Below are 27,405 nucleotides of genomic sequence, written 5' to 3' on the forward strand. Positions count from 1 at the left end.
AGCCACATTCAGTCACAGATGGACTTCACAGAGGCTTGACGAAGTACAGCTATCACAACGATCCTCCTTCTCCTAACCATGCCAATAGGTTTTCTCAACTCTCCAGTATTCCCCAATACCCAGGGAACTCACAGCATCTCAAAGTTTGCAGGCTGAACATCCCTAAGCCTCTGAAGCTTTCTCTTATCCAAGGTCCAGCCACGGGGAGCCACCAATGCAAGCTTTCCCCAGCAATCCCACGTCTTCGCTGCAGCCTCCCCATATCAGCAGGTTTCTGTATCTCTCACCCCATGGATGTCATATGTCACATCCATGGGGTGAGAGATACAAGGGGGGTACCCATTGCCTCTCACAGTGGGTACCCCCCTTGAGCCAGGACAGCCCTGGCTAGCAGCTGGCCCCATTTGCAAGCAGCACAGAGGCAGGAGAGGGGGGACTTCATGGAGGACAGCAGTGAGAATGGGCTGAGATGGTTAAAGCCATGGCCTGCCTGGGAGAGGGGAAAGAAGCGGGGCTTGTTTCATCCCAGGAACACACATCCCACGTGCAAGGTGGGCACAGAGGGGATGCCAGTCGGCAAAGGTCAGATTAGGAAGACCCTCCTAACTGCAGAGACAGTGCAGCACATCAGGCTCGGTTCAGAGGGGCTGCATGTCCCTCCATGTAGGCTTCCAAACCAGATCGCACCAGCATCTCCCCAGCTATGCCATGGTTCGGGGACGGATGAGACAATCCCTTCGGGTCCCTCCCCTCCATGCTCCTCTCCTCTAGTGAGCGAGTGAACCAAAGCTCCGGAGGGATTTTTTGTAAATCCCTGTGGGTTTGACCCGGTGTTTTTGCCTGAAGGCTACTTTAGTGCCAGCTCTCGGCAGCCCACGCTGCTCTCTCTCGGAGCGGGGCCCGGCGGCTGCGTTAGGGGTGGCTGCAACAGGACAACTCTTTCCCGGGGCAGGGGTAAGAGCCATTATCTGCTCCACGCCCTGTGGCACAGCTTTTCAGAGCAAGTGCGCAGCCCCTGATAGTGCGGAGAGAGGCGCACCGAGCCGCACCCGCCCATCAAAATGAGACGCTGGCCGGCTCTGAAACGCACCTAGAAACAGAGAATTTAAGGCCTGCCCTCGCCTGCTGCCCGTAATGGGTACCGCGTCCCCTGCAGCCCCGGCGGCGATGCCCTCCCGTCCGTGTGCGTTTAACCTGGGCGCGGCGGGGAGCGGGGCTGGCGGCGGGGCCGGGGCTGGCGGGCTCCCTCACCCCTGCACTGCCGGGCAGCGCTGGGCCACGCAGTGAGCCTGGCTGTGACGAGCCGTGCTGGCCCAGGCTGTGCCGAGCCAGGCTGTGCCGGGCCAGGCTATACAGAGCCGGGCCAGGTTATGCCGAGCCGTGCTGTGCCATGCCGAGCCATGCCGTGCTGGGCTATGCGGTGAGTTTGGCTGTGCCGAGCTGTGCTGGGCCAGACTGTGCCGAGCCGAGCCGAGCTGTGCTGGGCCAGAGTGTGCCGAGCCGAGCTGTGCCGTGCCGTGCGGAGCGGCGCGGATGTCTGGCGGCCGCCGGCGGGCACATGGGCAGGAGGGCGGAGCGCACGGCCTGACATCACCGCTGCCGCCTCACCGCTACCGGACGGCTCCGCTCGCCCTCCCGCCGTCCGCCGCCGCGCAGAGGTGAGCACCGCGGGGGCGCGGGCGCAGCGGGATTCGCCCCTGCGGGGACGGCGCGGCGGGGCGGCCCCACGACCGGGGCCCGGCGGCGGCGGGGCTCGAACCGGCAGCTCCAGGGCCGCGCCGGGCGTGCAGTGCGGGAGGGGGTGGCTCGGCTTGGCTCGGCTCGGCTCAGCAGGGGGGTGCTGCCGGGGGGTGTCCCCGCCTGGGATGACCGTCCTGGGTCCGCGGGGGCTGCCCTGCCGCGGAGTGCTCGGTCCCGGGGCCGTGTCCCGCTGGCAGCCCCCAGCCCCGGGAGCCCCGCGGCGAGGCTGGGGAGCGGGGCCGGTCCCGGCCCGCGGTCCGCTCCACCCCCGCACAGGGGTGTCCGGGCCGGCGGCGGGAGCAGCCCCCAGGGTGGTCTCGGCCGTGGCCGCCTCGGTGCGAGCGTTGACTTTGGGGCTGGGGCCAGGTCCCGGCCAGAAATTTCCGAGGGGGCCGGTGTGTCCCGAATCCCTTGGAAGGGGGCGGTGGGATGCTGGTCCCCGGCAGGTCCGCGGGGCTGCGGGGAGTGGGGGGCGGGGGTGTTTGCTGGAAGCGCTTTCCCATGGCTGCCGGGCACGTCCGTGCAGGTCCGGGAAACTCCCTGGCACCGGGCACAAACCCGCCTGGCACGGGGCGGGTTCTGCTGCTCGCGGCGGACTGGTGCTGCGGCGAGCGCGGGGGGCTGGCGGGGTGTAGGGGTGGTTGCCCAAGTCGGGTTGTGTCCCTCAGAGAGCACCTGGCGCTCGGGTTTCACTTTTTCGTTCTCATGCTTTGAGGAGAGTAGCGGCTTCTTCCAGCCTGGGAGAAATCAGCACTGAGAGATAAAAAAAAAAAATCTTGGGAATAATCTTGGCCAGGGCCCACGGTCCCTCAGAGGCGAGCAGGGAGCAGCCGCGGGGTTTCTGTACTGATGTAGGGGCTTATAAAAGGTACAAGGGTGGGATGCTCTGAGGGGGGGACACTTCAGGGTTTGATCCGTGTCAGAGTAACGAAGGATGAAAGCTGTGAAGGAATTGGAGAGGTGACTTTGTAGTAGGACTGGCCCGCAGGTTGATGTGACCTGGGGTGGGACTATCCCTGTCCTGTGACCCTGGCTGGGGTGTAACCTCTGCCTGGGGGGTGCGTGGGGCTGTAACAGCCCCTCTGCTGAACAATGGGGAGCTTGGGGGAGCGTTTGGGTCGGTGATGCCTGCACCCCGCTGAGCCAAGCAGAGGACAGACAGGCACTGAGGATCCCAGATCATTTCCCTCGGTATAGTCTAAATAAAACTAATGCACGGAAAATTGTCTCTTGTGGCAAGAAACCGAAACTGAGAGACAGCGGAGAGGAAGGCCGTCGCCTACAGCATCAATACTCCTGTGGGCTGAGGAGATGGAGGACTAACAAGATTTAAATACTATATCAAGATTAAGTTTTCTCCTCTTTGAAAATCACATTTGCTATGAAGCAAATGTACAGTAATACAAGACCCAATAGTCACTGCACATATTTGATTTCCTCTGTGATTGTAAAGAAGAAAATGTTGATGACTCAACAAGTCTTTGTTTAACAAACCCCAGGAAAACATGCTTTTTGAAAGCATAATGATTTTTTTTTATTGCTTTTTATTTTTCTTTTATGTTTGTTTTGCTTTTTATTGTTAGGAACTATGCTTTGACTGTGACCTTGTAACATCACGCACCTAAATAGAAGCAGGTTTAGATTCAGGGGAAACACATTTTTTCCGATGGGGGAAGAAGGAGGCCAGGCTCTCAAGAGGTGGGAAAGGCACTGGCAGCTGTGGCAAGCCATGTCACATACCAAGAATTAAAACCCACCAATTTGTTATCTATAAGTCTACCATCACTGATTAGAATTAGTTTTTTGTCAAGTCCATGATGGAGGAAAATGCTAATTATTTTCAAATTTTAATTTACTGCTTCTTCATAGGGTAATTTTCCCTGCAGCCCTACAGTAGATTAAGCAGCTTCCCATCTACATTTAAGTGAAATGTAGCTTAACTAAAAGCATAAAACATTTTGAAAGCATGTTGGTGATGGGGGAGCTTACATCCCATTTCCAAAAGTCCTTAGGTGCCTTGAGGCCTAAATCACTTAAACATTTGGAAAATTTTGCCCAGGGTTTAAGTAACTGAGACAGAAATTCCTCCCATCCTTTCTCCAGGTTCTCAGATTTTCAGTGTGTCTCTCCAAAGCCTCGATTGTGGTGATGCTTGCATATACATTTCCATTTAGTTTGTATGAATACACCAATATAATCTTTGGGAAAAAATGTCGTAAGAACTCCCCACAGACCACAGGCTTCAAGAATCAGAGTCTGTAGATAACGTGTCCACCACTGAAGTGTGCTGTTACCAACTACTGATCATGTGCAAGCACTAATAGATACCAACATGCATTGGTTCAAGTACTTAGAATAAATTAACTTCTCACCGCGAGGGTGTCCTCGCCAAAGGTGGCTGCCGGAGGCAGCGCTCCGGCAGAGCTGGCTTTAAAAAACGCATTAAATACTATCAAAGAGGGATCCCAGATGGACAGAACTGACCAGGCAGACAGCATCAGTTCCCTCTGCAGCAGCCAGCGTAGCTGGGCACAGGATGGCTCTCCTGAGCAGTAGTGAAACACGTGGTGTTCGTGCTCTTCCAGCACACGTGGGTCTCACTAAGTTGTGAGGTTCCTGGGGGGAAGGCATGCTGTGCACGCCCACACACATGCATCAGACTTCCCTCACCCCGGAGGAGGCACCCCTGACTTGGTACCTTCTGCTGCTGCTTCATACCGAGGTGTTCTCCTTCCCAGACACCTCTCTTGCCCATCACAGCCGCTCAGCACAGCAGGCATGTCCATGGCATGCCTTGAACATGCCCCAAGGAATACAGTGTGCTCAGGCAAATCAAGTGCTATATTCAGAAGGCAGCGTGATCACCGTAGTCATCGTCCTTCTGTGGTCCTTTCCTAGTGAAGCCACCACTGCCTTGTCTTGCTTCTCCTCCAGCTCCTCCCAGGTCAGTAACATCCCTCTTCTTTCTCCTTTCCTGTTGGTCTCGTCACCCACTTGAAGGAGTGAAGGAAAATAGAGAGAAATGTAAAATAGATGGCCGGAATGGCACACACAGACACAGAGCAAGTTGTTAACAGCTTGGCATCCCTCAACAGAAGGGACCAGGTGTGTTCCGCTGTCTGGGATGTTGGACCAAAGGCACATTTCTGCCAGACACAGGCAAACAGCCAGGGATGGGAAGGGGAAGGTAGAGTGCTGTGGGGTCCCAGAATCTCAGGGCAGTCAGTTGTGGAGACCCTCTCCCACCTCTCTCCCATCCATCTGGATCTCCGAACAGAACTACCTGGTCAGCCTGTTGCGTTTGCCCCATCTCTCCCGGTAGCTTCCCAGGAGCTGTTGGGAACAGCAGATGAGGCAGACTGTGGCCCTACATGAGCTTCATTGTCTTTCCTGGGCAGAGCGCCCCGTTTTCACTGCTGTGCTTATTCAGGGCTGGCTCAGAGCTACCTCTGTGCACTGTGCGCCGTGCCTGTGGTCTGAGGGAGGAAAACAAGAGATCAGCAGGAGCTGGGCTGACCCCACGCCATCATCAGTTGTGTCTTCCCTCCACCCCACACTGCCTCCCAGGCCATCTTCTCCCACCATGTGGTCCTGTGCATCCTCTGAGTCACCAGGAGAGGCAAAATCAGAAAGGCAAAGGAGTGCTGATCTTGGAGACCCTTCTAACAGGCACTGCAGCACGGGAATAGCCAATCCAAATATTTTCATGCGCACACAGCGCAATTCCTCTGCGTCTTTCCTGGAAAGAAATAAAGAGGTTTAAACAGTCAGAGCCTGCCAACTCCCTGTGGTGACCGCTGAAGTCAGGTCTCACCATCTCCAAAGCCCTCGAGCTCCCAGCAGAACAGCACACCCTGCCCAGAGAAGAGTGGAAGAGATTTCCTACGGCTCAGTTCAGGCAGGAGCACCTCCTACCATCGTGTCTGGCCGCAGGGCATTATTAGATCTACCTGAGAAGCTTGTACTTTCCGGGCTTTTGGCTCCTTCCCTGCTCTGCCTGCACTTCGGGGAGGGGAAGGATCAGAAATGGGTGAGTCACTGTGAGATAGTCGTTAAGTTGGAAAGAGCAGCAAGTGAACGAAGACCCCCCCCCAAAAAAAAAAAGCAAGAGAAGCCATATAAGACTTAAGCACGGCACCTGAAGTTGTTGTAAACCATCCCTTTATGTCACTTAAGGACTGTGGGATGATAAGCAGGGAAGATAACCTTCTTATTCAGAGTCACATAAGCCAGATAAAGTCCTGTATGCTGTGTCAGCATCAGCACTGCTCTATCAAAACCCCATCTTGCTTCAGGTCTGCGCTCTCCACGGTCTTACCATTAAACCTCTAGGCTTCCCAGCCTTTCAGATTACCATTTTATGAAGTGTTATTAGAGGGCAGGTCCTTCTCAGGCTTCTTATTACTCGACACAGCAGGCACAGGCAGCAAGATCTCTTTGCAGAAGAGCAGAGGAAGCTCTTCAGACAAGGACTTCGCTGCAGAGAAGTGGTACTGCAAAGGGGGGCCCCTTGCCTTTGGAGACGGATTTAGGAGAGGAGAGTTTGGGGATATTTATGGCAGAACCTGTTGGTAACTGTGCTTAAAAGTACATAGTTTTGATGAAAAGAACAGGCCAAAAGTTTGTTTTCCAGTTCCATATCATCGGTGAGTAATTTTTCTGCTCAGCATTAACATTGCCCATTTAACTTGGGAAGGGAAATTGTGCCTGCAAAGCAACCACAGGCTGATGTATTTCTATAGGAAAACTGTAGCCAAAATGTCTGAGCTTGTGTGGGAAAATGAGACTTTTTTGCCCCTGTGGGAAATTCTGGTAGCCCTTTCTCCTCCCCTTTCCCTGTTTTGAAAGAGGTTTTTGAATTTTGATCATGGTGAAGAACATCTCGTGGTCAGGGACATGCTGTTGGCTTCACCGCTGGCTTCTGCCATGGACTGACTCAGCTTCCAAAAACAACATCCTCAATATTTATCAATGCTTAAACCGGAGGGTGTACATTGAGTGGGGAGGGTCAGTGCCTGTCAGCCCATGTTTTCATTAGTGGGTGATGGAGTAGGGAGGCACGTACTGAATTGGTAGGTGACACTGAGCTGGGAGGGACTGGAAACATTTTAGAGGAGAAACTAGGAACTAAAGGTTGTGACAAATTGGAGAGCTGGTCTGAAAAAACAGGGCATGTGTTATGTCCTGTGTGGTAGGACCAACTGACCGGGTGGGCACCGAGTGAGTGACCGGTCAGGCAGCGGCTATCGGGAGCCAAAGGACAGGGTGACGGGCACTGTGGCCCGTGAGTCAACAGTGTCAGGCAGCTGTGCAAAAGCAAACTGCTGGGATGAAGAAAGAGAAGTGGCACACTGGGGAAGCGGCGTCTCTGCTCCAGCCGGTGCCTTTTAGGGGCTCGGTTAGAAAATGTAATTCTGGGCATCCTCCAAGAAAAAATGAGAGCAAGGAAGAGGGGTTGAGTTGTCGGACACTCGACAAGTAAGAGCTCTGAGGAAAGTTGGATTTCAGTCGTGCAGGGGAAACTGAAGGGAGATGTGAAACCCGTTCTCCAAGTGCAGAATGTGTCTGCAGAGAAGGAGAGGGCAAATCATTTTCTGTGTCCTTTGGGGGTAACAGAGGAAGCAATGAGGTTAACTGGATCAAGATATACAGACAGGGGAAAGCTGGGCTCAGCGGGAGCTTATGGAAGTGTTTGTAACAGATAAACACCTGATAAATGAGATAATCAAATAAACACTTGCCCTGGGGCAGGGATGAGGACCCATGAATGCAAAGTGCATCAGGGTGGTGAGTGGTGGTAGGGGGACATGCAGCAACCCTGGGAGTCCCACAGCAGGTCTGGGGTCACAGCAACCCCAGGAGCCCACAGCAGGTCTCTCCCCAGCATATTGCCGGGGACAACCTCAGCACCCAGCAATGCCTGCTCGGGGCAGGACTATCTGCCTCGGGGCAGGTCGCTGTCTCACCTCCCCACTCCGGTGGTAGGGGAGCAGGGTGAACAGTTCCCTGTTCCCCATCAGTGCTCCCTGCCCCGTGGGTGAGGGGGCCGAAGGACAGCGGCAGGAGGAACCCAGCTTCTGGCATTTCCTTATTCTCATGGCCTGGCTGGTGTCCCGGGTAGGTTTGTAACATGGCTTTTCTGGCTGAAGTAACACCGAAGAGTGATTTATTCCCTTTGCCAGTTCCTGGTTTGCGCCATTGGGGAGTTAACTCTGCTTTGGAAGGAGAAAGAGGCAAAGGGGCAGCAAGTCTGGTTTCCCCCCTCCTTCCCCCACTTGCAGAGCAAGTCAGCGTGGGCAAGACTGAAAGGTCTCCTGAAATATGCATGAGAGCTGAGGTTAAAGCAGCTTTGGATAAGCCCTTTTCTTACTTAAATCTGTTCCAGTCCCAACAGGTACATGGTACTTGCTGTGCTCCTCGGATGCACGCTCCGAGTGTGGGAGAGACTTAAATGTTTTATTTTCCCTGGAAACAAAATGGCTGTAGCCAAAAAAGTGACTATTTCTGCTCACAGCAAGACCTGAGCAGAGACTTCAGGTGCTGAATGCTCCTCTCCAGCTGGGGCTTCTCAAGGGTTAACACAGGAGATGTCAGCGGGCACGGCATTGAGCAGAGGGCTCTGCAAACAGTAGGACTTCATGGTTCAAAGGTCCCTCCATGTAGATTGAAAGTCCCCTGGGGGCAGAGATCACCCCTGTTCCTCCAGCCTGTGTGTTTGTGGGACCATGCTCCATGGAGCCTGGTGCCAGCCGTGGCTGGCAAAGCCCAAAGAGACCAGCCTGGTGCAGAAAGCATGACGTTCCTCTGCAATGACTTGCTACATCATTTGATTCTTCATGTGGCTTGCTTGTCTTTCAACCCACGTGCTCATTAGGGGATGTAGATAATAATCGTGTGCTTTATCTCAAATAACCTGAAGCACAGAGCGGGCTCTGTGATGACCTGTGTCGGGTTGAATTCACAGCTACTCAAGACTCAGTTGTGGTCAGTCTAAACAAAACCTGACCTCAGGGGAAGACACAAAAGCAGTTGTAGCCAAGGTACTGCTGGCTCAGGCTCTGTACGTGAGGCTGAGCTCAGAGAGGAACTTTTAAATACAAACAGGAATCAGTTTGGTTGCACTGGACAGGACCATTACTTGGAGCTCCTTATAAGATTCCTGCCCTGTTCTTCGGCAGAGTTTGACTCAGCAATGTGTTTAAGACATTGCTTTTTTAATTAGACTTACTGTAAAACTGAGTTGTCTTTTATCTGATAAATCTGAGTACTAAGGCAGTGAAATAGGTCTTGATTTTTTGGGCAGAACTGAAGTGGAGCTTGTACCTTGCCACCACAGGCCCATCCTTCTTCAGGGTTTGCAACTCAAACACAGACAGTCTCTGAGTTACAGGAACCAGCTAGGCTATCCTCCTGTACCAGAGGAAGTAAAAGGGGCCCAAAAAGATGGTCTTGTTGTTAAAGACGTGGTCAAGGATATCAGGGTCTTCCCAGACAAACTTGCTGGAGCCCCATTATCGTTAGTATCTCGAGCCCCCATGTCTGTTGAAAGAGGATAACGACTGAGCCAGCTCCCCGTTAGCGGTGGGGCATGATCTGCTTGGCAGATAGAGTCTGTTGTGAGCCCAGAGACACCTGAGTGGGCTCCTGCAGTCTGGCTCCGTCCAGAAAGGCTGTCCTGCTGCAAAACCTGAGACAGGCTGCTCAGTGTGGGCAGAGAGGCAGAAAAACCTTGTTTGCCTGGCAGTGAGCCTAAGCTAACAGCCTCTGCCAAGCCTCAGGTGCAAAATACATCGAATTATCCGTGGTTTTCTTCTGCAAGAGCCCCTCCCTCCCTCTGCCTGGGCAACAGAGATTTGACTGCTTCATTTCACCCAGCGTTTGTCTGTCTGATCCCATTCTTCGGGGCCAGGAGTGGCCTTCTGGCCTGTTTTGGTGGGGTGCCTGGCAAAGGGTACCTCCCTGTCTTGCTCGTTGCCCATCACTGCTATTGTCCTGCAAATAATAGCAGTAATTGCAATGCAGTTTGTGAACTGCACGCAGGAACAAGTGTGCTAGAGCTGGACGTAGCATCCCCATTCAGTGGTACAAGGGTGTCATTAATAGCCTAGCTGAAGGGCAGCTTTACATTGTATTAGACATCTTAATTAGGGAACTGCTTCCTGGTTAGGATTTAACCTAGTTTACTTCCACTGGGCTATTGTTGTAGCTTCCCTGGTAAGAAACCCATCTCCTTGAATTGCATATGCCATAACTCAGCGGGGGTGCAGTTTCCTTGATAGGGAAGATCAATAAATGAGGTTTATCTGAGGCTGCGGCACACTAAAGATATGCCCAAGTGCCGCGGTATTCGCTCTTGGCCTCCTCTGCCTCCAGGTGACTCCGCAGCATCCTGGCCACGGTGTTTTGCGTTGAGTTTGGGCGAGTTGACCTTGCCATGAAGAATTAGCTTTGGAAGGGAGAGTTTTAAGCAGGTAACACGTTGTTCATAGCTGCAGAAGAAGCAGCATGGACATGGTAAGTTGGGGTGGTGGCAGGAGTGGGGGGCTCTGCGTGCTCCACCGAGATACAGAAGTGAAAAAAACTGTTGCCTAATCAGACACTCCATTTCCAGGCATCTGTTGGGCAGAAACCACGGTGTTTGTCTCGGCAAAATGCACTTACAGTGAAAGAGGGATTTTCTCCTCCTTCCTTGGGAGATGGCAATGCAACCCGCGGTGGCAGACAGCAGCCAGCAGCAGGGACCAAGCTGCCATCCCACCAAGGGCTGTGCAGCAGGGACGAGTCCTGCTCCACAGCCCCAACAGTCAGAGCACAACTGAAATAATCAAACCAAAATCCACAGAAAACATTTTGAGGCTTCTTACTTGTTAACTATCTTGCTAACTTCAAAGGCTATTTAATTCTGTCATCCTTTTTAATCAAAATAACTGGAGACAGCAAAGCTGTTTATCTCCAAACATTGCCAACATCTCTCTACATGTTCAGTGGCAGTTACAGGACAGAGTAAACACACTACCAGAAAATTTGCTTGCAGGAAAATTCACATCCCAGTGGGAGCATGGAGAGAGCTTTTGAGGTGCTTTAGATTGATTATGAAATGAGTCTGCGGGTAACAACCGCTTTGTCACCCTGAATGTTGATTTCTCTCCCCTTGGCTGAGAGCCAGAGATGCATCTCTCTATTTCAGGATATCATTTTGTGCATACAGGTGGTGGAAAAGGAGGCAAGGGGGGGTGTAAGAACGAAAGCTTGTTAGGCTGAACAATAGCATTGGCCCTAGAACAAATAGTTCTGGCCATGAATAAATTTAGGTGGAGTAAGAAAGCCTCTAAAAAGTAAAGCAGTGAGGTTTTGATAAAGTGTCTGATAAGAAGGGGCCAGGAAAAAACACATCTTTTGAGACAGAGCTGCTTTACTTTGCAGTAGGGGTTTTGCAGCACAGCCGGTTCTGGACGAAGAGGACTGGTCTTTCCATGTTGCTTTCCAGGATTCCTGTTGACCTGAGCCCCGCTTGTGAGGTTGGTCTTCACCTCGAGAAATCCCAGGTGGTTCCTTCTCCCTCCTCACCCATGTGTTCTTTTCCAAGCTGACAGCCTTTGTCATCTCTCTCACTCTTTCCCTATGGCCCTTTTCTAGGTTTATTCCCTTTTTTTTTTGTAGTGGAATGAGCAGAACTAGAGTGTGCTGTTCGATCTATGGATTTATGCAATGGTATAGTAGTGTTTTCTGTGTTGTTTTGTATGCCTTTCCCACTAATTCCTGGATGAAACATCCTAGTGACTGTGATACACATGGAATATACTCAAGGCAGGGGTCTGTGCCCAGGCAGCAGCCTGGGTTAAACCAGCTGACACAGACAGCTTCACCAAATCACCTTTGTGGCACACAAACCCTTCTGCAGGTCTGGAACAGAAGCAGAAGCCTTCAAAGTGAAATATGAGTAATTCTGAGTTTAACAGGACTTTCTTACTCACCTAGAGCATGAAAGAAAGTCTACGTGATATGTGGGGAGCAGAGGAAGGGTGTTATTAAAGGGGAGATGTCAGCATGCCTTTCTTTGGCACTTGTTTTCTGCTGCGAGCACTTCTTCCACGAACACGCATCTCTGGGACAGGGGGGTGCTTGGTGAGAAGCAAGGAGAGCAGACAGACCTCTGCCATAGACACGGTACTTTCACTGAAGCCATCATTTTTTTGTATCCAGGACAGTGAATTACAGTTTCAAGGTCCATCTGCTGAAGGTGTTTTATAGGCTCTCCATGAGGAGCAGGACTGAGAGACCATGGTTGCTGTGTGAGAGATCTTCTCCCCTAGTAACTCAGGTTGTGTTTGATATGTGCCTGCCAGAGAGCACCAAGCTGGTATTTTCAGAGTAATATGACCCTCAGATCTTTTTTCTGAGTGGTTTTAACAAATTCATAGTTCATTAAAGTCTACATATAGTGGGGGGGCAGGGGTATGCCCGTAGGGAGCTCTTGCTGTGTGTCAGTAGTGAATTTTGGTGCCCAGGCACTTTGAATGAGCAGATCCTTCTGCAGATTCTTCACAATAGAGATTGACTGTCCTAAATGATCATCTCACACAAGCTCTACCTTCTTAATATTCACTCTCTTTCTCAGATCACTTATGAGCATGTTGAACCACACAGATCCTCAGGGAAATCCCTTGATAACCTGTTCCCATTATGAAAATAATTTATTTCTTCTCACCCTTTGTTTCCCATTGGTAACTATTCATGCAGAAGTGCCCTTCCCCATTGCACCACTACTGTGCCAATCCCAGAAGAGCCTTGAGCGAAGGACATTTACAAAAGCCTATGAAAAACACAGCCTGCGCCAGGGACCAAGTCACCCCACCAGAGTGGTCACCTTCACTTTGAAAGAACTTGACTAGCTATAAGGCAAGACTGTACTCTGCCAAAACCAAGTTGTCTCGGTCCCCAATATATCATGAGTTTGTTAATTATGGTCTTTATTATAATATCCACCAGTGTGCCCAATACAAAAGCCAGATGTCCTGGTCTGTAAGTTTCCTGGGCCACCTCCTGAGCCTTTTAAAAATCTGCCCTTAAGGGCAAATTTGCCAAGCTTAAGTCAGGAGGCAGATTTGAGCCTGCGGTGGCACAGCCTGTGAGGAGCCTGGCAGTTCCCTGCCTGAGTTTCTTCTGACCTCCAGGGCTGGCTGGTTTGCTGCCTGTGAATTTATTGATCTGCTGAAAACCAACCACTCCATGGCCTCAATATCTAATCTGGTACGGACAGCAGAGTGTTACAGGGCAAAATTCATTAATGTTTGTAAAGCTCATCAAGATCTTTCATGAGCAAATCCCATCATTTTAATATATTTTTTAAATGTCAGGGTAAATTCTCATTACCCATTGACAAGCTGAAGCAAACAGCACTTGCCAGACCCAAATATTGGAACAGGCAAAGGCTGCAACTCTCTTCATTTACCACTTTTAGGACACTTTCATTTCAGCTTAAACTCCCTGCCTTGATTTTGCTCCTGCAAACCAGAAGCACCACCCCTGACTTTTCCAAATGTAGGCTCAGGGATCCCTGTGGACACCTGGCCCTAGGCTTTCCAGAAGGTGCCTGATAGCTCCATGGGGGTCTGAGAACTGCTGGTCCTGGTCACTGTTAGCATTGCCCTGGCTTTGCAGTGTGAGATGCCAGCATGAAGAACAGCAAAGGATGGATGAGTGCATCCAGCAGGTGTTGGATCACACAGACCTGAGAAACTTTCCTAAAACCGTTTGCCTTCCAACCTAGCGTGGTGTTTTGTCCCCCTCCGATGGTGCTTGTACATTACTGCACACTTGCTGGTGGGTTTGGCAGATAGGTCCTGGGCTACTGGGACCAAAACCACGTGCACTTCTGTTGAAGTGGCCTACGTGGCATTTTCCCCCATGACCATGGATGTGGTCTGGGTCTCTGTGAGAGCTTCACAATGAACTTGCATTTCCCCTTGTTTTTCCTGCCAGGATGTCTGGAGGAGACATGGCCAAACCCCTCCTGGGCCATCAGAGCATGGAGGGTGACCCCAGCACGCCTGCGGCTGGACGCACCATCGGGGTACTGGGGAGCGGGGACTTCGCGCGGTCTTTGGCCATCCGCCTGGTGTGCTCCGGGTTCAAGGTGGTGGTCGGCAGCCGCAACCCAAAACGAAAAGCCGGCCTCTTCCCTTCCGCAGCAGAAGTCACCTTCCAGGCTGAGGCGGTGAAGAAGACAGATGTCATTTTTGTGGCCGTTTTCAGGGAACATTACTCCACCCTCTGTGATCTGGCTGATGTGCTGGTGGGCAAGATCCTGGTGGACGTTAGTAACAACACTGAGATCAACCATCACAAAGAATCCAACGCCGAGTACTTGGCTTCCCTGTTCCCAGCCTGCACCGTGGTCAAGGGGTTTAATGTGGTTTCTGCATGGACGCTGCAGTCAGGTGCCAGGGATGGAAATAAGCAGGTATTGTTTTCTTCTGACAAGGGCCAAATCCCAGCTGTTTCAGCAGCTGAGGTCTGGCAGCATCAGGAAATGCCCTTAGGCACCAGGAGAAAGGGTCTGAGTGCTGGCTGTGGCATCCAGACACCACCTCATAGCTTCTGCGTTTCTTTGCTCAGAAATTAAGTACCCTGACTTACTTCACGCTTTGTAGTCTTTGAAGCCTCTGCCTAAGTGAAAAGTATTAATTGTCTGTTTACCTAAATACAGCCAGTAAAACAAACTGGTGGTGCACACATGAAAGGAAACCTGTCCAGGAGAGAGGTCTTTGGCAGCCATGGTAAATCCCCATCAGAAAGCCTGCCAGGAAGCATGATGCTCAGTGGAATAATGTAGGCTCCCTTTAGCACAGCATCCCTCCCAACGCACTCCTTCCCAGCAGCCTGATCTCTCTTTGCTCTATGTGTATCTTTCTGTTTGTTGCAGGTTCTGATTTGCTCAAATAACCAAGAAGCCAAGCGCACCGTAGCAGAAATTGCTCAAGTCATGGGATTCACCCCTGTGGACATGGGCTGCATGTCATCAGCCTGTGAGATCGAGAACATTCCCCTGCGCCTCTTGCCAGCCTGGAAAATCCCCATCTTTTTGGCTCTGGGGCTCTTTCTTTGTTTCTTCACTTACAACCTGATCCGGCAGGTCATCCACCCTTACATCAGGGAGCAGAAGAACAAGTTGTACAAGATCCCTATCGAGGTGGTCAACACAACGCTGCCTTGCGTGGCCTACGTCATGTTGTCCCTCGTCTACCTGCCCGGGGTGCTGGCAGCCTGCTTGCAGCTCTACTATGGCACCAAATACAGGCGCTTTCCAGATTGGCTCGATCAGTGGCTCCAGCACCGAAAGCAGATTGGTCTCCTCAGCTTCTTCTGTGCAGCTTTGCATGCCGTGTACAGCTTCTGTCTGCCCATGCGCCGCTCCCACCGCTACCAGTTAATTGAGACAGCCGTCAAGCAGGTAATGTGGGTGCTCTTCACGTCAGCACCTGTAGTAATCTTCTACACACATCCAGATGTTGGGTAGCAGGCTTAGTATCTTGGCTCTTGCATTCACTTTCCAAAGTACGTGTGGGACAGTGGGAATAAGCTGTTATCTATACGAGCACTTCTTCCACGGGGCAACCACTTACCACATACTGGGCATGCATCCATCCGCACTGAGGACCAGCCATCTTAGCAGGGTGTTGCCCATGAATTTACAGCCAGGGCTAGCATCAATCTCCCCTGTGTCATTGCTCCCCAGAAGCAAAGACAAGGCTTTGAAACCAGCCTTGCCTGGCACCTGGCGTGACTGAGACTAGGGCAGAGGCAGGAAAAATGCTAGGAGAGGAGAAATCCAGTGGTGGAGGGAGCAGAATTCCCTTCAACTTTTCTCCCTAGATTTTGGGAGATCCCTGTTTGCTCGCACTGACATTCACAGTAGGTGCCTGCTGGAGTGACCAAGTCATGACCCGGGGGGGGTTGTTTTGTAGAAGGCATGTCCTCATCACAGTGTGCCTCCAAGAGTTTAACAAAATGATGGTGAAGAACCAGTCATAGTCTAAGAGAATAAGGGAATGGAAAAGGACTTTATTGCCTTATTGAGACTCTCTGCAGTGTCTGTCCAGTGTGAGATTGCTACCCTCAGGCAGTTCAGCCAGCTCTGTAACTTGGCAGTGCCATGGGAAAATGTGATTCTGCCCTTCTCCTGCCCCTGGCTTCTCGCTGCTCCACCCCATTCCCTCCTGGGATGGCACAAGCTCCGTGCAGCTGAGTGGGGAACATGATCAAGGAATTGCCCCACAACCAGTCTGCTTTCTGCGGTGGGATATTTGCCCGAGTGTTTGCAAACCTTGCCCCAATAGAGAGGAGGGAAGGAGCCATGGGGGCAGAGGGGAGCAGGATAGCTGGTTTTGGCAGCAATGCCTGTGTTCAAAGCATCCATCAAACAACATCCCCAGTGTCTCAGCTCCAGCATTGAGCAGGTCCTTCTCAGTTGCCACTGTCGCACATTAATCTCAGGCAAGCATCCTGTGTTCATTTCCCCTCTACCTCCTGTTTTATAGCAACATCTTTGTTTAGTAAATTAAACCCATTTAATGGACTAAAGAGGACGGTTCTAAATGTTCCTCTTTGCCATGCAGCATAAAACCCATCTTCCCTTCCATTAGCATGAACAATTTCCCCCCTAAATGCACTTAAAACAAAGGTTATTAGGAGACTACTGCATATTCAAGCATCTGTATTTGTTTTCATGGCTTTAAACTGACTTCTCATTCTAATTATGTTTCCAAATGCAACTTTGGGGCTTGCTGCTGTGGTTACAGGCTGTGGGAGCTGGGAGTAGTTCTTCCCAGCAGGCTTCAAATCAGGTCTAGCTTTGGCCAAATGGCAGTGGGATAAAAGAGCATTTCCACATCTCCCAAAGAGGTAAATAGTGCTGGTGGTGTGAATAGGACCCAGTGTTCATCCATGATACCTGCTTCCAAAACTAAAACAAATTCAGTTCCTCTATTCCTAAGAGCTTGGTTTTAACAAACCTTCGTTGTCATACCAGGCTGTGGAGAAGAAGATGAATATCTGGGTAGAGGAGGAAGTCTGGAGGATGGAGATTTATATCTCTGTTGGAATAATTGCCCTGGGCTTGCTGTCGTTACTTGCCATCACTTCACTTCCATCCATCGCAAACTCTCTCAACTGGAGGGAATTCAGTTTCATTCAGGTAAAGTTGACATCTGCCAATGCCAGAGAGTGATTTTGCAGTCAGAGTCAGGCCCTCACGCAGACCACGGAGGGCAGAGGTTGACCCGTCATCCCAGCACATCCCTGCTCCAGCACAGCAACGGCAAGCTGCGCACTGGTGTCAGGAGCAAACCTTGCCACTCCACACCTCCCTGTGCACCCTGGAGCCATGGACCCCCTGCCTGGGAGGTGACACCGAGCGGTGATGGTGGGGCAGCGGGATGTGGTGTGTCACAGCGGGGCCGTGCTGCTCTCGCACAGGGCTCACCCAGTCTGCCGAGGGTGCTGCTGTCTCAGGGGGAAAGGAAAATGCAATGTGTCATGGGCATCCACGTGAGGATTAGCAGCAGGCTTTGCAGGAGGGAGTCTTTAATGTCTTGGCTGAAATTCTTCTCACCCTGCATTTAGCAGCATTAGTTAGAGATCCTGAGAAAAAACCAGCTGGGGCTTTGCCTGCGCGACACCCCCCTGCAGCGTCCTTTCCCCCCTCTCACGGCGCCTGGGAGCAGCACTGCCATTCACAGCTAAAAACCTCCTCAAGTCAGACAAGGTAGAAAGGCAGAAAGCCTCGGGGTCATTTTGAGAGGGCAGGGTTGTTCGCTTCCACGGGCAAGATCCCCCTTGGAGCTGGTCGCATGTCAGTCATGCACGACATGTCGGAGCTGCTGTGGGGAGTTTGCACCAGGCTGTGCAGGGCAGGCAGGTAACCCACCATGGAGACGGCTGGCTGCAGGACACAGGTCTGCCCTTGCATTTCAGGGAGAGCGAGCTTCTGAAAAGGAAAGCACCTGGGAGGACAGCGCAGGGGAAGGCCAGGTTTGGCAGAGCTTACAGGCGCCCAAATATTCAATAGACAGTTTTGGAAGGGCTTAGGCTGGTCTATAAAAATGCCAGAGCCCAAGAAGCACAGAGAACTGGGTATGATTTCAATGAAAAGTCCATGTCTGATTCTAAAAAGTGAATTAGGAATGTAATTTTTCCTTCTCCAAAGTCATTCAGTGGTTTAGGGGCCTTCTTCCCCCTTGCAGCGATGTCCAAGCTCCCAAGGGCCAAATTCCCTTCGTGACCTGCATCCACCATGTGGGACATTGACAAACCCCAAACTCAGGGGCTGCAGCATTCTCAGGGATGCAGTTGGAGCCAGGCTTAGAGCTGGTTTGCTAGAGCTAACTAATGGGGATGGCAGTGAATGAATTTTCAAGTATTCTTCACACATTAGAGCTGATTTTGAGGCCAAATTCCTCTCACTATGTCACTGTCGTATCCCATATCCCTAAAACCCCTTGTTACTTGTGTCTCCTACATCACTGCTGCTTAGCGTGCACCAGGCTTCAAGTCCCGCTGGAGAGACCCACATGGCACCCCAACATGCATGACCCCCTGTGGGACCCCGTCCCCCCTGCACCTCCCCTGCGGAGCTTGCCTGTGCATCACATCCACACACATCTAACCTTTCAAAAGGGGAGGGCAGGGTTTGGGGATGTGGAGGTGAATATCTATCATCCAGCCTCTCCTGTTGAAGCTCTTCCACAGCATATAAATCAATATTCATGAGAGCAGGAGTTTGAAGCCTGCTTCCCCAAGTGCTCCAATCACCAACCGAGCAAGTCAGTTTGTCTTTTTTCCTCTCTTGCTGTGGGCTAGCGAGTAATTATTTACACTGGGTAGAAAAGCCTCACCAGGAGAGCTTGATCCCAAGAGATCACCCCTCGGGGACAAGGGAGACCTGGCTTTAAACCTCTCTTTCAGATCATACGACAGGAGCATATTAATTCTCACCACCATGTCTGAGGGGAGGGCTGCAGCCACTGGGACATTGGATAAATCGATCCTGGTTTAGGCATCTGATACCAGGAATCCCAAATGAAGGGAAGTATCTCCTTGCAGCCTGGAAGGAGGCTTTGAAGCCCCCTGCATTTTCCTTTGGCTCCCCGGGCAGCCTGGCAGCTCTCCTGGAGGGTGCTGGCATTGTGTCATGTAATATATACGTTGTCACGGCAGGTAGTGCTGCCACCTCCTACCAGTGCATGTAACACGACTGTCACATCTGCCCTTTGGGATGCCTTCCCACGTCTTTCTAAGGGTATGTCAGCACTGGGACCAGGCAGATACGTGACAGTCAGCTCCAGAATAGCTCTTGGCTGCCCCGCATGGGAGCTGGCTGGCTTAGTTCATGGAAAGATACACCTATTTCTGTCCGTGTGGGATAACGCATGACAGGGCGACACGAGCTCCCAGCTGATCACGTGCAGGAGAGGCACGGCTGGTATTGTGCCCTATGGTGGAAATATCATGTAAAAAGAGCAGGTTATAGATCTCTCAGCATGCTAGTTTCTTCTTTTTTTTTTTTTTTCAAATGAGGACTCTTACATGATTTACCCTCTAGTAAGGTGCTGATGCTTTTCTTGAGGAAATTAAGAGCAGATGCAGCTACTGCTCCTCCAGAGGTGAACATTCACAGAGAGAAGTGCAATCCTCCCTGAATTAATGCACAGCAGCACAATGTAAATACAAGGGGTGAAGCTTGAGGCTGCTTTCTCAAATATTTGGGATGTCTAGCACTTAACCCTTTTACAGAACATCAGAGGCGTTGTGGCTTCCCACACTTGGGAAAACTGAGAGGGGGAAAATGCCCACCCCAGCCAGATGTCTCCTAGAAAATGCAGCAATTCATTGCCGTCTCAGTTGAACTGGCTGGTGTGCTTGAGAAATGCTGTACCAAAGGCCACATCTGAGAGAGGGCTGGGGCTTGTTGCAAATTCAGGAGCCACTTTAGTCCCCTCCTTACCCGGGGCTTCCCAAGTCTGACATTTTCTAGCAGCAGTGTGTGCACCTGTATTAGTGTCGTGGGATACTGCTACACTCTTAAAATACACATCTGTTGCCTGACGGGCCAAAAATCCCATTTGGATTGTTGATAAGGTTTTAGGAAAAAAAAGTTCATTTTTATAGTAGTTCCTGCACATACACAAATTTCAATTAAATATAGTTAAATGGGATACACAGTTACTCTAGATGTCCAGTGTTGATTAACAGAAAAAGTACAGGATCTAGACACTGGATAACAGGAATGATTCTTATGTAATTCAACTTATAGGGACACTTTTAATGTTCCCCAGTGATTTACAAATCCACTTTAATTGGCTGGGAAGTAAAAATGTGTATGATTGCCTTTACCTTCCCGTCCTGAGAAGTCCTCCTGGAATTTGAAGGTTGAATTGACCTGGTTTCTTTCTCAGCTTTGCGTATTGCAAGATATAAGGAATCTGTCACCAGACCTTTTCTAACCCTCCTGTCGACAAAGTGCGAGCCAGAGCCGCTTCCATGGAGCTAATGACTTCACAGGACTGACGGCAGCAGAAGTCAGAAACATATTTGGGTCAGGAAGGGGCTGTTTGCTTTGGATGCTGCCCAGACACTTCTAAATGAGCCACATGTGACCAAAGCACCTTTGCTGATGCCTTACAGGGAGCCTCGCAGACACCAAGGAGATGGAGGAGGTACAAGAGTTAATACAGAATAGAAAATATATGCAGAGCTTGCATTAGGGAGATAGCCATCTTCATAAAGCCATCTTTAAGAGGTTTTCAACACCTTACATGGGTGGTGGCCCCACATTCCCCATGCTGTGCTGGTGCAAAAGCAACCCCTGCCACTGTTTAAAACAAAAAACCAAAAAAACACAAAAAACAACAACAAAAATTAAAGCTTCATAGCCAGAAACCACATTGAGAGAATAAAGGAGAGCAGAACTTCAAAACTTAGTGCTGTATCAAGGCGAAGCACATTGGCAAATCAGCCCCCACGGGGTGCTCAGCGGGCTCTGCATTGTACCATACTGAGTATATATTGAGCTGTATATACTGAGCCAAGCTGCGATCAGCAAAACTTTTGGGGTTTGTGCACTTACAGACCAACTGTACCCAGCTGAAAGCTAGTCTGGCGGGTGCTGCCATGGGGTCCTGCCGACCACAGGTCCTTCAGCCAGCATCAACACAGAGACACCCGCTGGGCACCCCCTGCTCTCACCAGACAGCCCCTCATTTGTGTTACGAGCAGATCAGCCCATTCCTGCTGTCTAGGAGCTGCCTGTGCTGTTTCCAGCCGGTGGCTTATCCACATGTTTTTTGCCAATTAGCTTTTTTGCTTCATGTGCCCCACTGTCTGCACACAGAGGTGGGTCACTGAGTGCCTGTGATGGTTTTTCACCTTTTGTCCTACTAATTTGCACTCCTACTCTCCCCCAGTACCAGCAGTGGTTGAAAGAGAGACTGTAGAGGAACAAACTAATTATCTCAAGCTCTGACATCTCTGCCATGCATAGAGCCCTGCTCAGGCTAACTCTGAAAGCACCCTCAGCTCAGGGCAGAAAGCATCTGCTGCCCTTGGACTTCGCTCTGTCCCCTTTCCTCCTGTCCTGCTTTACATCTCTGCTCTGCCAGATGAGTCTCAAGCTGGTACTTCCAACCTTTTGCCACCCGGGGATATTTTTGCCTGTTGGAAAGAAGCTCAGAGTCAATAAATGATGAATGAGCTATGGGTCAGGTCCTGCTGTCAGGTTCAACTGTGATCGTGGCATTTTGCAGCAAACTCCTCCTTAATTTTCCAAGTGAAACTAATCTTGACTCTGTTCAGGTTTGCTGCTTGTTATCACTTTGGTTTAGGAATTGGACGTGGCTTCTGGTAATAAGGACAGCTGTCCCTAGAAGAAAGGATGGGTGTGGGAATGCACACAGGACTGAGGTTCAGTTCACTGGTCTGCTCCTGGCTCCTGGCATGGCCTTGAATAAGGCTCAGATGTATCACAGAGAGGAGTTCCCTACCTTGGCAGGGGGTCATACGGGTGAAATCTTGGCACGACTCAGCGACACCCACATGACTGCGTGACAGTGAAGCACCTAGATCTGCTAGCATGGTTTAGAGCTCTCCTTCCCTCCCCTGCCCAGTCCTCTCAGCTGCCTAAATGATTAGCTCTGAAGGTTAGAGGAGCCTTTTAGTCTAGTTTGTTGGTAACAATATGGTACATTTTTAAAAGTTGCCTGGGTTTTTGAATAGTTTCCCAGCAATCAAAAATAGGAAGGGATGCTTTGAATTAGGTAGTTTTCCAGCTGAGATTATTTTTTCCAGAGAACATGATGAGTCCTTCCTCCTGTCTTGCCCTACTCCCTTATTTCCCTGCTGTGTCCTCTTTTCCTGGACATACCTTCAAGAAGACCATGTTTCTTGCTGATCTCTTGACTTGTTGCACCAAGCCAGTTATTTTAACTTGTAAAGTCTTCCTTCCCAAAGTTAGGAACACCAGCAGCAAAATTTTCCTTGTCTAGGCATCTTGAAATTTGGTTGTTAATGCAAGCTTAGAGGAAGCATTCAAAGTAGGGCAGCAGAGCAATATGCTACACCTGTGCTGTTCTTTGAAAATACAGCAGCAAAGGCTTCTCCTTGAGGTACCTCTGGGAGTAAGCGCCCGGCTCCTGCTAAGTGCCAGTGGGCAGAGGGAGTTGGCAAGCTCGGGAGCCACCACCTCTGATGGTGGCAGGAAACCACCAGTGAGGGGACCACAGTTTAAAACCCCTCTTGAGAGCAACCCTCAGAGAGAGCTGGAAATATTCAGGCAAAATTTTCTCTCTGTGGTGCTTGGGAGCCATGATCTCAGCTGAAAATGGGGGAAGTTCTTGTCTGCAGAACAGGGGCTGGGTTCTTGCTGCCTCCATGAGTGGATAAAGGGCTCCTGGCTCCCCATTTCAAGGACTTAGCCCATCATACAGCCTTGATGGTCTGGCTCATGAACCCACACAGATCTCTAGCACAGAGAAGGAAACCTTCAGGGCTGTTGCTTACCTCCGAACACAGCGCTTGTGTCTCCACAATCTCATTTTCCCTGTAGATGACAGCAGTTACCTGAAGGTGTCTTTGCTCTGGGCGAAGCTACAGCTTCACTGACTTCTGATGGTGCCAACTGCTGGTCCAGAGCCACGATGCTGCTGCTTCCCCGCACCGGTCAGCAGCCTCTTACCAGCCATGGACCGGCAGGCAGCAGAGCTGGCAGCTGCGGCTCGGGAGGAGCATTTGTGAGCTGCCCGCAGTTACGTGCTCGGCAGGGGCTGGGGCTGCTGCTTCACACGGAGGCAGGAGCCCACCGCTCAGCTGAGTTGGCAGCATCTTCTGGGAAACTCCTGCTGAGTTTCTAATATCACACTTAACCTCCGATTAGAAGAATAAAAGTGCAGCCTGGCACGCGACTTAGGAAAGGTTTCCAGTCACGTTTCATTCTGGCCAGCAAACGCAGGAAGACTCATTGCGTTCTCTGTGCTATGTACACATACAAAATAGTGTGGAAAAAAAATAGAGAGAAATAGCCAGGGACAAGGTCCTCTGCTAACTGGCATCTCTTTCTCTTCCTTTTAGTCCACCATTGGATTTGTTGCCTTGGTAATCAGCACTCTGCACACACTTACGTACGGGTGGTCGAGGGCCTTCGATGAGAACCAGTACAAATTCTACCTGCCTCCGACCTACACTCTCACGCTGCTGGTCCCATGTACTGTGATCCTAGCAAAAGTCATCTTCAGTTTGCCCTGCATCCGGCAAAGACTCCTGCGAATCAGGAGGGGCTGGGAGAAGGGAAGATACGTGAAGTTTGTTCTGCCCAGTGCAACGGGGGAATATTCAAGCGGGGAGACCTCTAGCAATGTCTAACAGAGCCCCAGCTGTGACAGAGGATTTCAAAGCACTATCAACATTTCTATAAAGGTGTTCCTTTTTCTTAAATACATGTACATTTTGGTATAATTGTATTGTGGGTAAATAATAAAATTTGGTGACTTTAGAAAATGGAAGACGATGAAACTAGTTTAGACAGTAGTAGTTAAATTATATTGCTGATTTTCTAGTACAATTATTGCCTTAAAAATGACCGTGAAGGCTGAGCTAGCAGCACTAATATACATGGGAAAATGATGGACTCTGTTAGTCAGATCACTCACTTAAGGTGCTGGCTGGCAGCTCCCCAGACCAGTAATTCTTGGTTGCTTCCCTAGCTGCTCTCATAAATTTCATTGCCTTTCTTTTTCTTTTTTTTTTTATATGAAGTAGCACAGATTTCCTAGGGTTTATGACAGCAAAGATATCCTGCCTTTTGAGCATCTGGATCAATCAAAGCAGTGAGGTTTAGAAAGATGAATTGTCGCTGGTTTTTGTCTCCTCAGTGAACCCTATGGACAAGTAAGAAGAGCAATATCCACGTTATGTAGCATCTGCAGATTTTACTGAAAGCATCCAAACCTGACAGCAAGCCCAAGTATCCCTGTTCTCTCAAATACAGATGGCACTTCTGGTCCTGTAAGCTGTGCCTGGTGAAGGTTTATAAGCTACAGAACTAAAGCATGTTTTCTAGCAGTATAAAAGCATTTGGAGAGAGAGATGTCCCTAACATCACACATTGGGTCTGCACTGCTGACTCTGAGATGGCAGCTGCTGCTGCTGCTGCTGCTGCATGTGTTCTGTTTTACTAAGCCAAAGTTTCAAGCAATGTTTGATGGAAATAGAGCAAAGATAATTATTGGAAAGACCTGCTGCTTCACAAAATTACATGGAGAAAACCAAGGCCTTCCATCAAATAATAGGGTGAAGCTTTTAGAAATCGCGGTCACCTGAACGTGCCAATTTACGCAGACATAACGCTGACTTCACTAGCAATAGTAGGATCTTCAGACGGTCTTGCAAAGGGATCAGCAAGTCTTGACCACAACATGAAAATACAGCAGTTGTACATTTTGGGCACAGTCCTTCATTGCCTTGCACCTTCAAAAGTCACTTGCTAGATCACAAAGCAGGTATCAAATGCTCTTCTGACTTCACACCCGCTTTGGACAAGGTACAGGGCAATGAAGGTTTCACTCCTAGTTTCATTTTCCAGCTGTCACTTTCTATCCCTTTAAGCACTTGCTCTTTATCAGAATAATTCTTTAGGTTTTGGACATCCAAATCACCAGAGACTGGACAGCCATTCACAAAAGCGCATTTAAAAGCAAGCAATTAGGATGACACAAGAAGACTACCTCAGTAAGGTCAGATACAAGGACATGGCTAGAATAGCCTCATTTTCCTACAGGTAAGTAAATGACACCATTCAGTGTTCAGTATTGCTTTGAAAAACAACAGCTGTCAGCATCAAATGAGGTTTGTGGGACAAGAAAGTATCTGTTATTAGACCAGTTAAAATAAATGGGGGGCAGGGGAAATAATCAACTTTGGGGCACATATGCCCTTCTACAAGCCAACACTGCTTCTCTAACCTGGATGATTCCTACACAGACAAAGAATCTTAAGAATTCCCTTTTTAGCCTCAAATAACTACAGTGAGTAATATTCTCCGAATATCGCTCACGGTGCCAGTGATAATACTGAGGGGCTGCAGTTCTTGAGGGAAAACTGGATTCCACAAGCCTGTTCCTTTAGTCTTCTCTTCCATTTCATCATCAAGCAAAGCCAACATAAAAGCATCAGTTTACATATTTGCTGGTTACAATAGTGTATTCCAATGCCTCTTTTTCCCATTGAGGCTTCTTTTTTCATATCTTTAGGTCAGGCAAGACTACTGCCTGGTGGCCAAAAAAAAAAAAAAAAAAAAAAAAAAAAAAAGATTAGGAGACAGGGAAAGAACATTAAAGAACATTACACAGGCTTGCAGGCTTTGTCTTCAGGAGAAAGGTGTGGTTTTATTGTGAGTTGCTGCAAGGTTAAAGACTCCCCTCTCTGCCCAGCAGAAGGAAGGTTTGCACCTTTGCTTTGTTTACATGACTTTCACACCCACATGCCCTTTCCCATCAATGGCAAAGGGATGGTTTTCAGGAGCAGAAGCAGAGTCAGGCACCCAGACCGACCTGAGGAGCTGGCTCCATTAGCGAGTCAGCATGGGGCTTTTCAGATGGCCACAAGCCCAGATAGACAGACGAGCCAGCTCAAAATCCCCACAGCTACTGCAGCTCCGCAGCATCTAAAAAAAGGCTGGTCAAGTGTCTCCAGGTAATGCCTGTGCCAACACACTGTCCAGCCAGTCACCATCCCTTTTAAAGCCTGAAACCAATCCCTATAAATGCAGACCTGCATTTCACATGGTGCCCTCTGAGGCATCTGGGCCTTCAAACCTTTGACACAACAGTTTGAGTAATTTCTTCTGATTCTGGAATGCTGAAAAGTATTTTGAGGAATTTTTCAATTATCTTTTCCCTATGCATTTTTCGATGTGGATAAGGGGTTCAGTGAGGTTAGCTTAAGATTCACCAATTAACTGGTTCTGTACTTGGAGTTTCTCTCTCTCTGTACATATGTACACACACATATATATTATTGCAGAATATATAGCTGGAATGTAAATTCTTTATATTTTTATTTTCTGTATTGCCTACTATGTGCCTCTGGGATATGTAAGAACCAACTGAAAAGCTGTAAGAGTAAGGCCAGTTTTAATCACTGGCATCTGTACTTATATAAAAAATATTCTGAACAGGTCTACATAATTAAATCAAAACTCGTTTGAGTCTTTTTTTCCCTCCTCCCCCTAAACAATGCTATTATTTTAGTGGCAGTAGTAGAGTACTGTGATTATCTGGAATTTAACCACTAGGAAATAAACCCCACTACAGCCAGCAGCTGGTAGAGTCTCCTTATCAAGGTAGTTAAGCAAAAATGGCAATTGCTGGGATCCATGGTGCCAGGCCCTCAATTACAGAGTTCCTATGCATATGGGAGGGCACAAGTGTATACAGGCATACATTTCATTACAAGAGGCTAGTGGTATTACACAGCACTTGTAGCACAGGATCAAACAAGCTTAATTCACTAAACAAAAAGCACTGTTGATACAGAGTTCAAGGAAGTGGGAGTTCCAGATGAGGGTTTATAGGACTGGAAAGAAAAAAGGGAGTTTTAATACTATCAATTTGTTCTCTGTTTCTTAAGGCACTTCTTCACAGAAGTGGCATGCCAGATCAACCAACTTCTGGATCTGCAGCATTGCATTTTAATAAGCTAATTTGTAAGTTGATTTTAATGAGTTCATTTAAATTCCTGTGCTGAAGATTAACCTCTGCAGGTACAGTCCTCTCGCTCCTTCTGTTTTATAATACAAGGCTTTTAACAGCAATGGGTTTCTTGCTCTTCAGGGATTTACTTACAAAATGACATATCAAACTACAGTTAAATCTTTAGGGGGATGCACTTGCTTCAGCACCTTTATGCAATATATTTTCTCCAGTCTCTCCAAGATGGCCAGCGCAGCTGCATGACCTGCTACAATAAACAACAGAAGTCTGGCGTTATCCTTGAGCTCAAAATTTCACACACTGAGCTAACGGGATCTGCAGACTGTGCCTCAGGTTTGAGGAACGAGATTTGTTACACTGGGGCAGTTTTCTTTTATCTGTTCATTGTGCCTTAATAAGCAGCATC

At 49.5% G+C, this 27,405-nt stretch overlaps 1 protein-coding gene across 1 annotated transcript; it reads left to right on the forward strand.

Annotated features, from left to right (window-relative positions):
• Window positions 1–1,635: 1,635 nt before the first annotated feature.
• Window positions 1,636–23,740, forward strand: STEAP3 (STEAP3 metalloreductase). Its single transcript, XM_086465226.1, has 5 exons — window positions 1,636–1,658; window positions 13,723–14,203; window positions 14,666–15,193; window positions 16,772–16,936; window positions 23,362–23,740. The coding sequence occupies exons 2-5, from the start codon at window positions 13,724–13,726 to the stop codon at window positions 23,650–23,652; spliced, it is 1,464 nt and encodes a 487-aa protein (XP_086321352.1). The 5' UTR covers window positions 1,636–1,658; window position 13,723; the 3' UTR covers window positions 23,653–23,740.
• Window positions 23,741–27,405: the final 3,665 nt, after the last annotated feature.

This window comes from Leptosomus discolor, chromosome 5, assembly GCF_034619465.1.
Source record: "Leptosomus discolor isolate bLepDis1 chromosome 5, bLepDis1.hap2, whole genome shotgun sequence".
NCBI classification, from domain to species: Eukaryota; Metazoa; Chordata; class Aves; order Leptosomiformes; family Leptosomidae; genus Leptosomus; species Leptosomus discolor.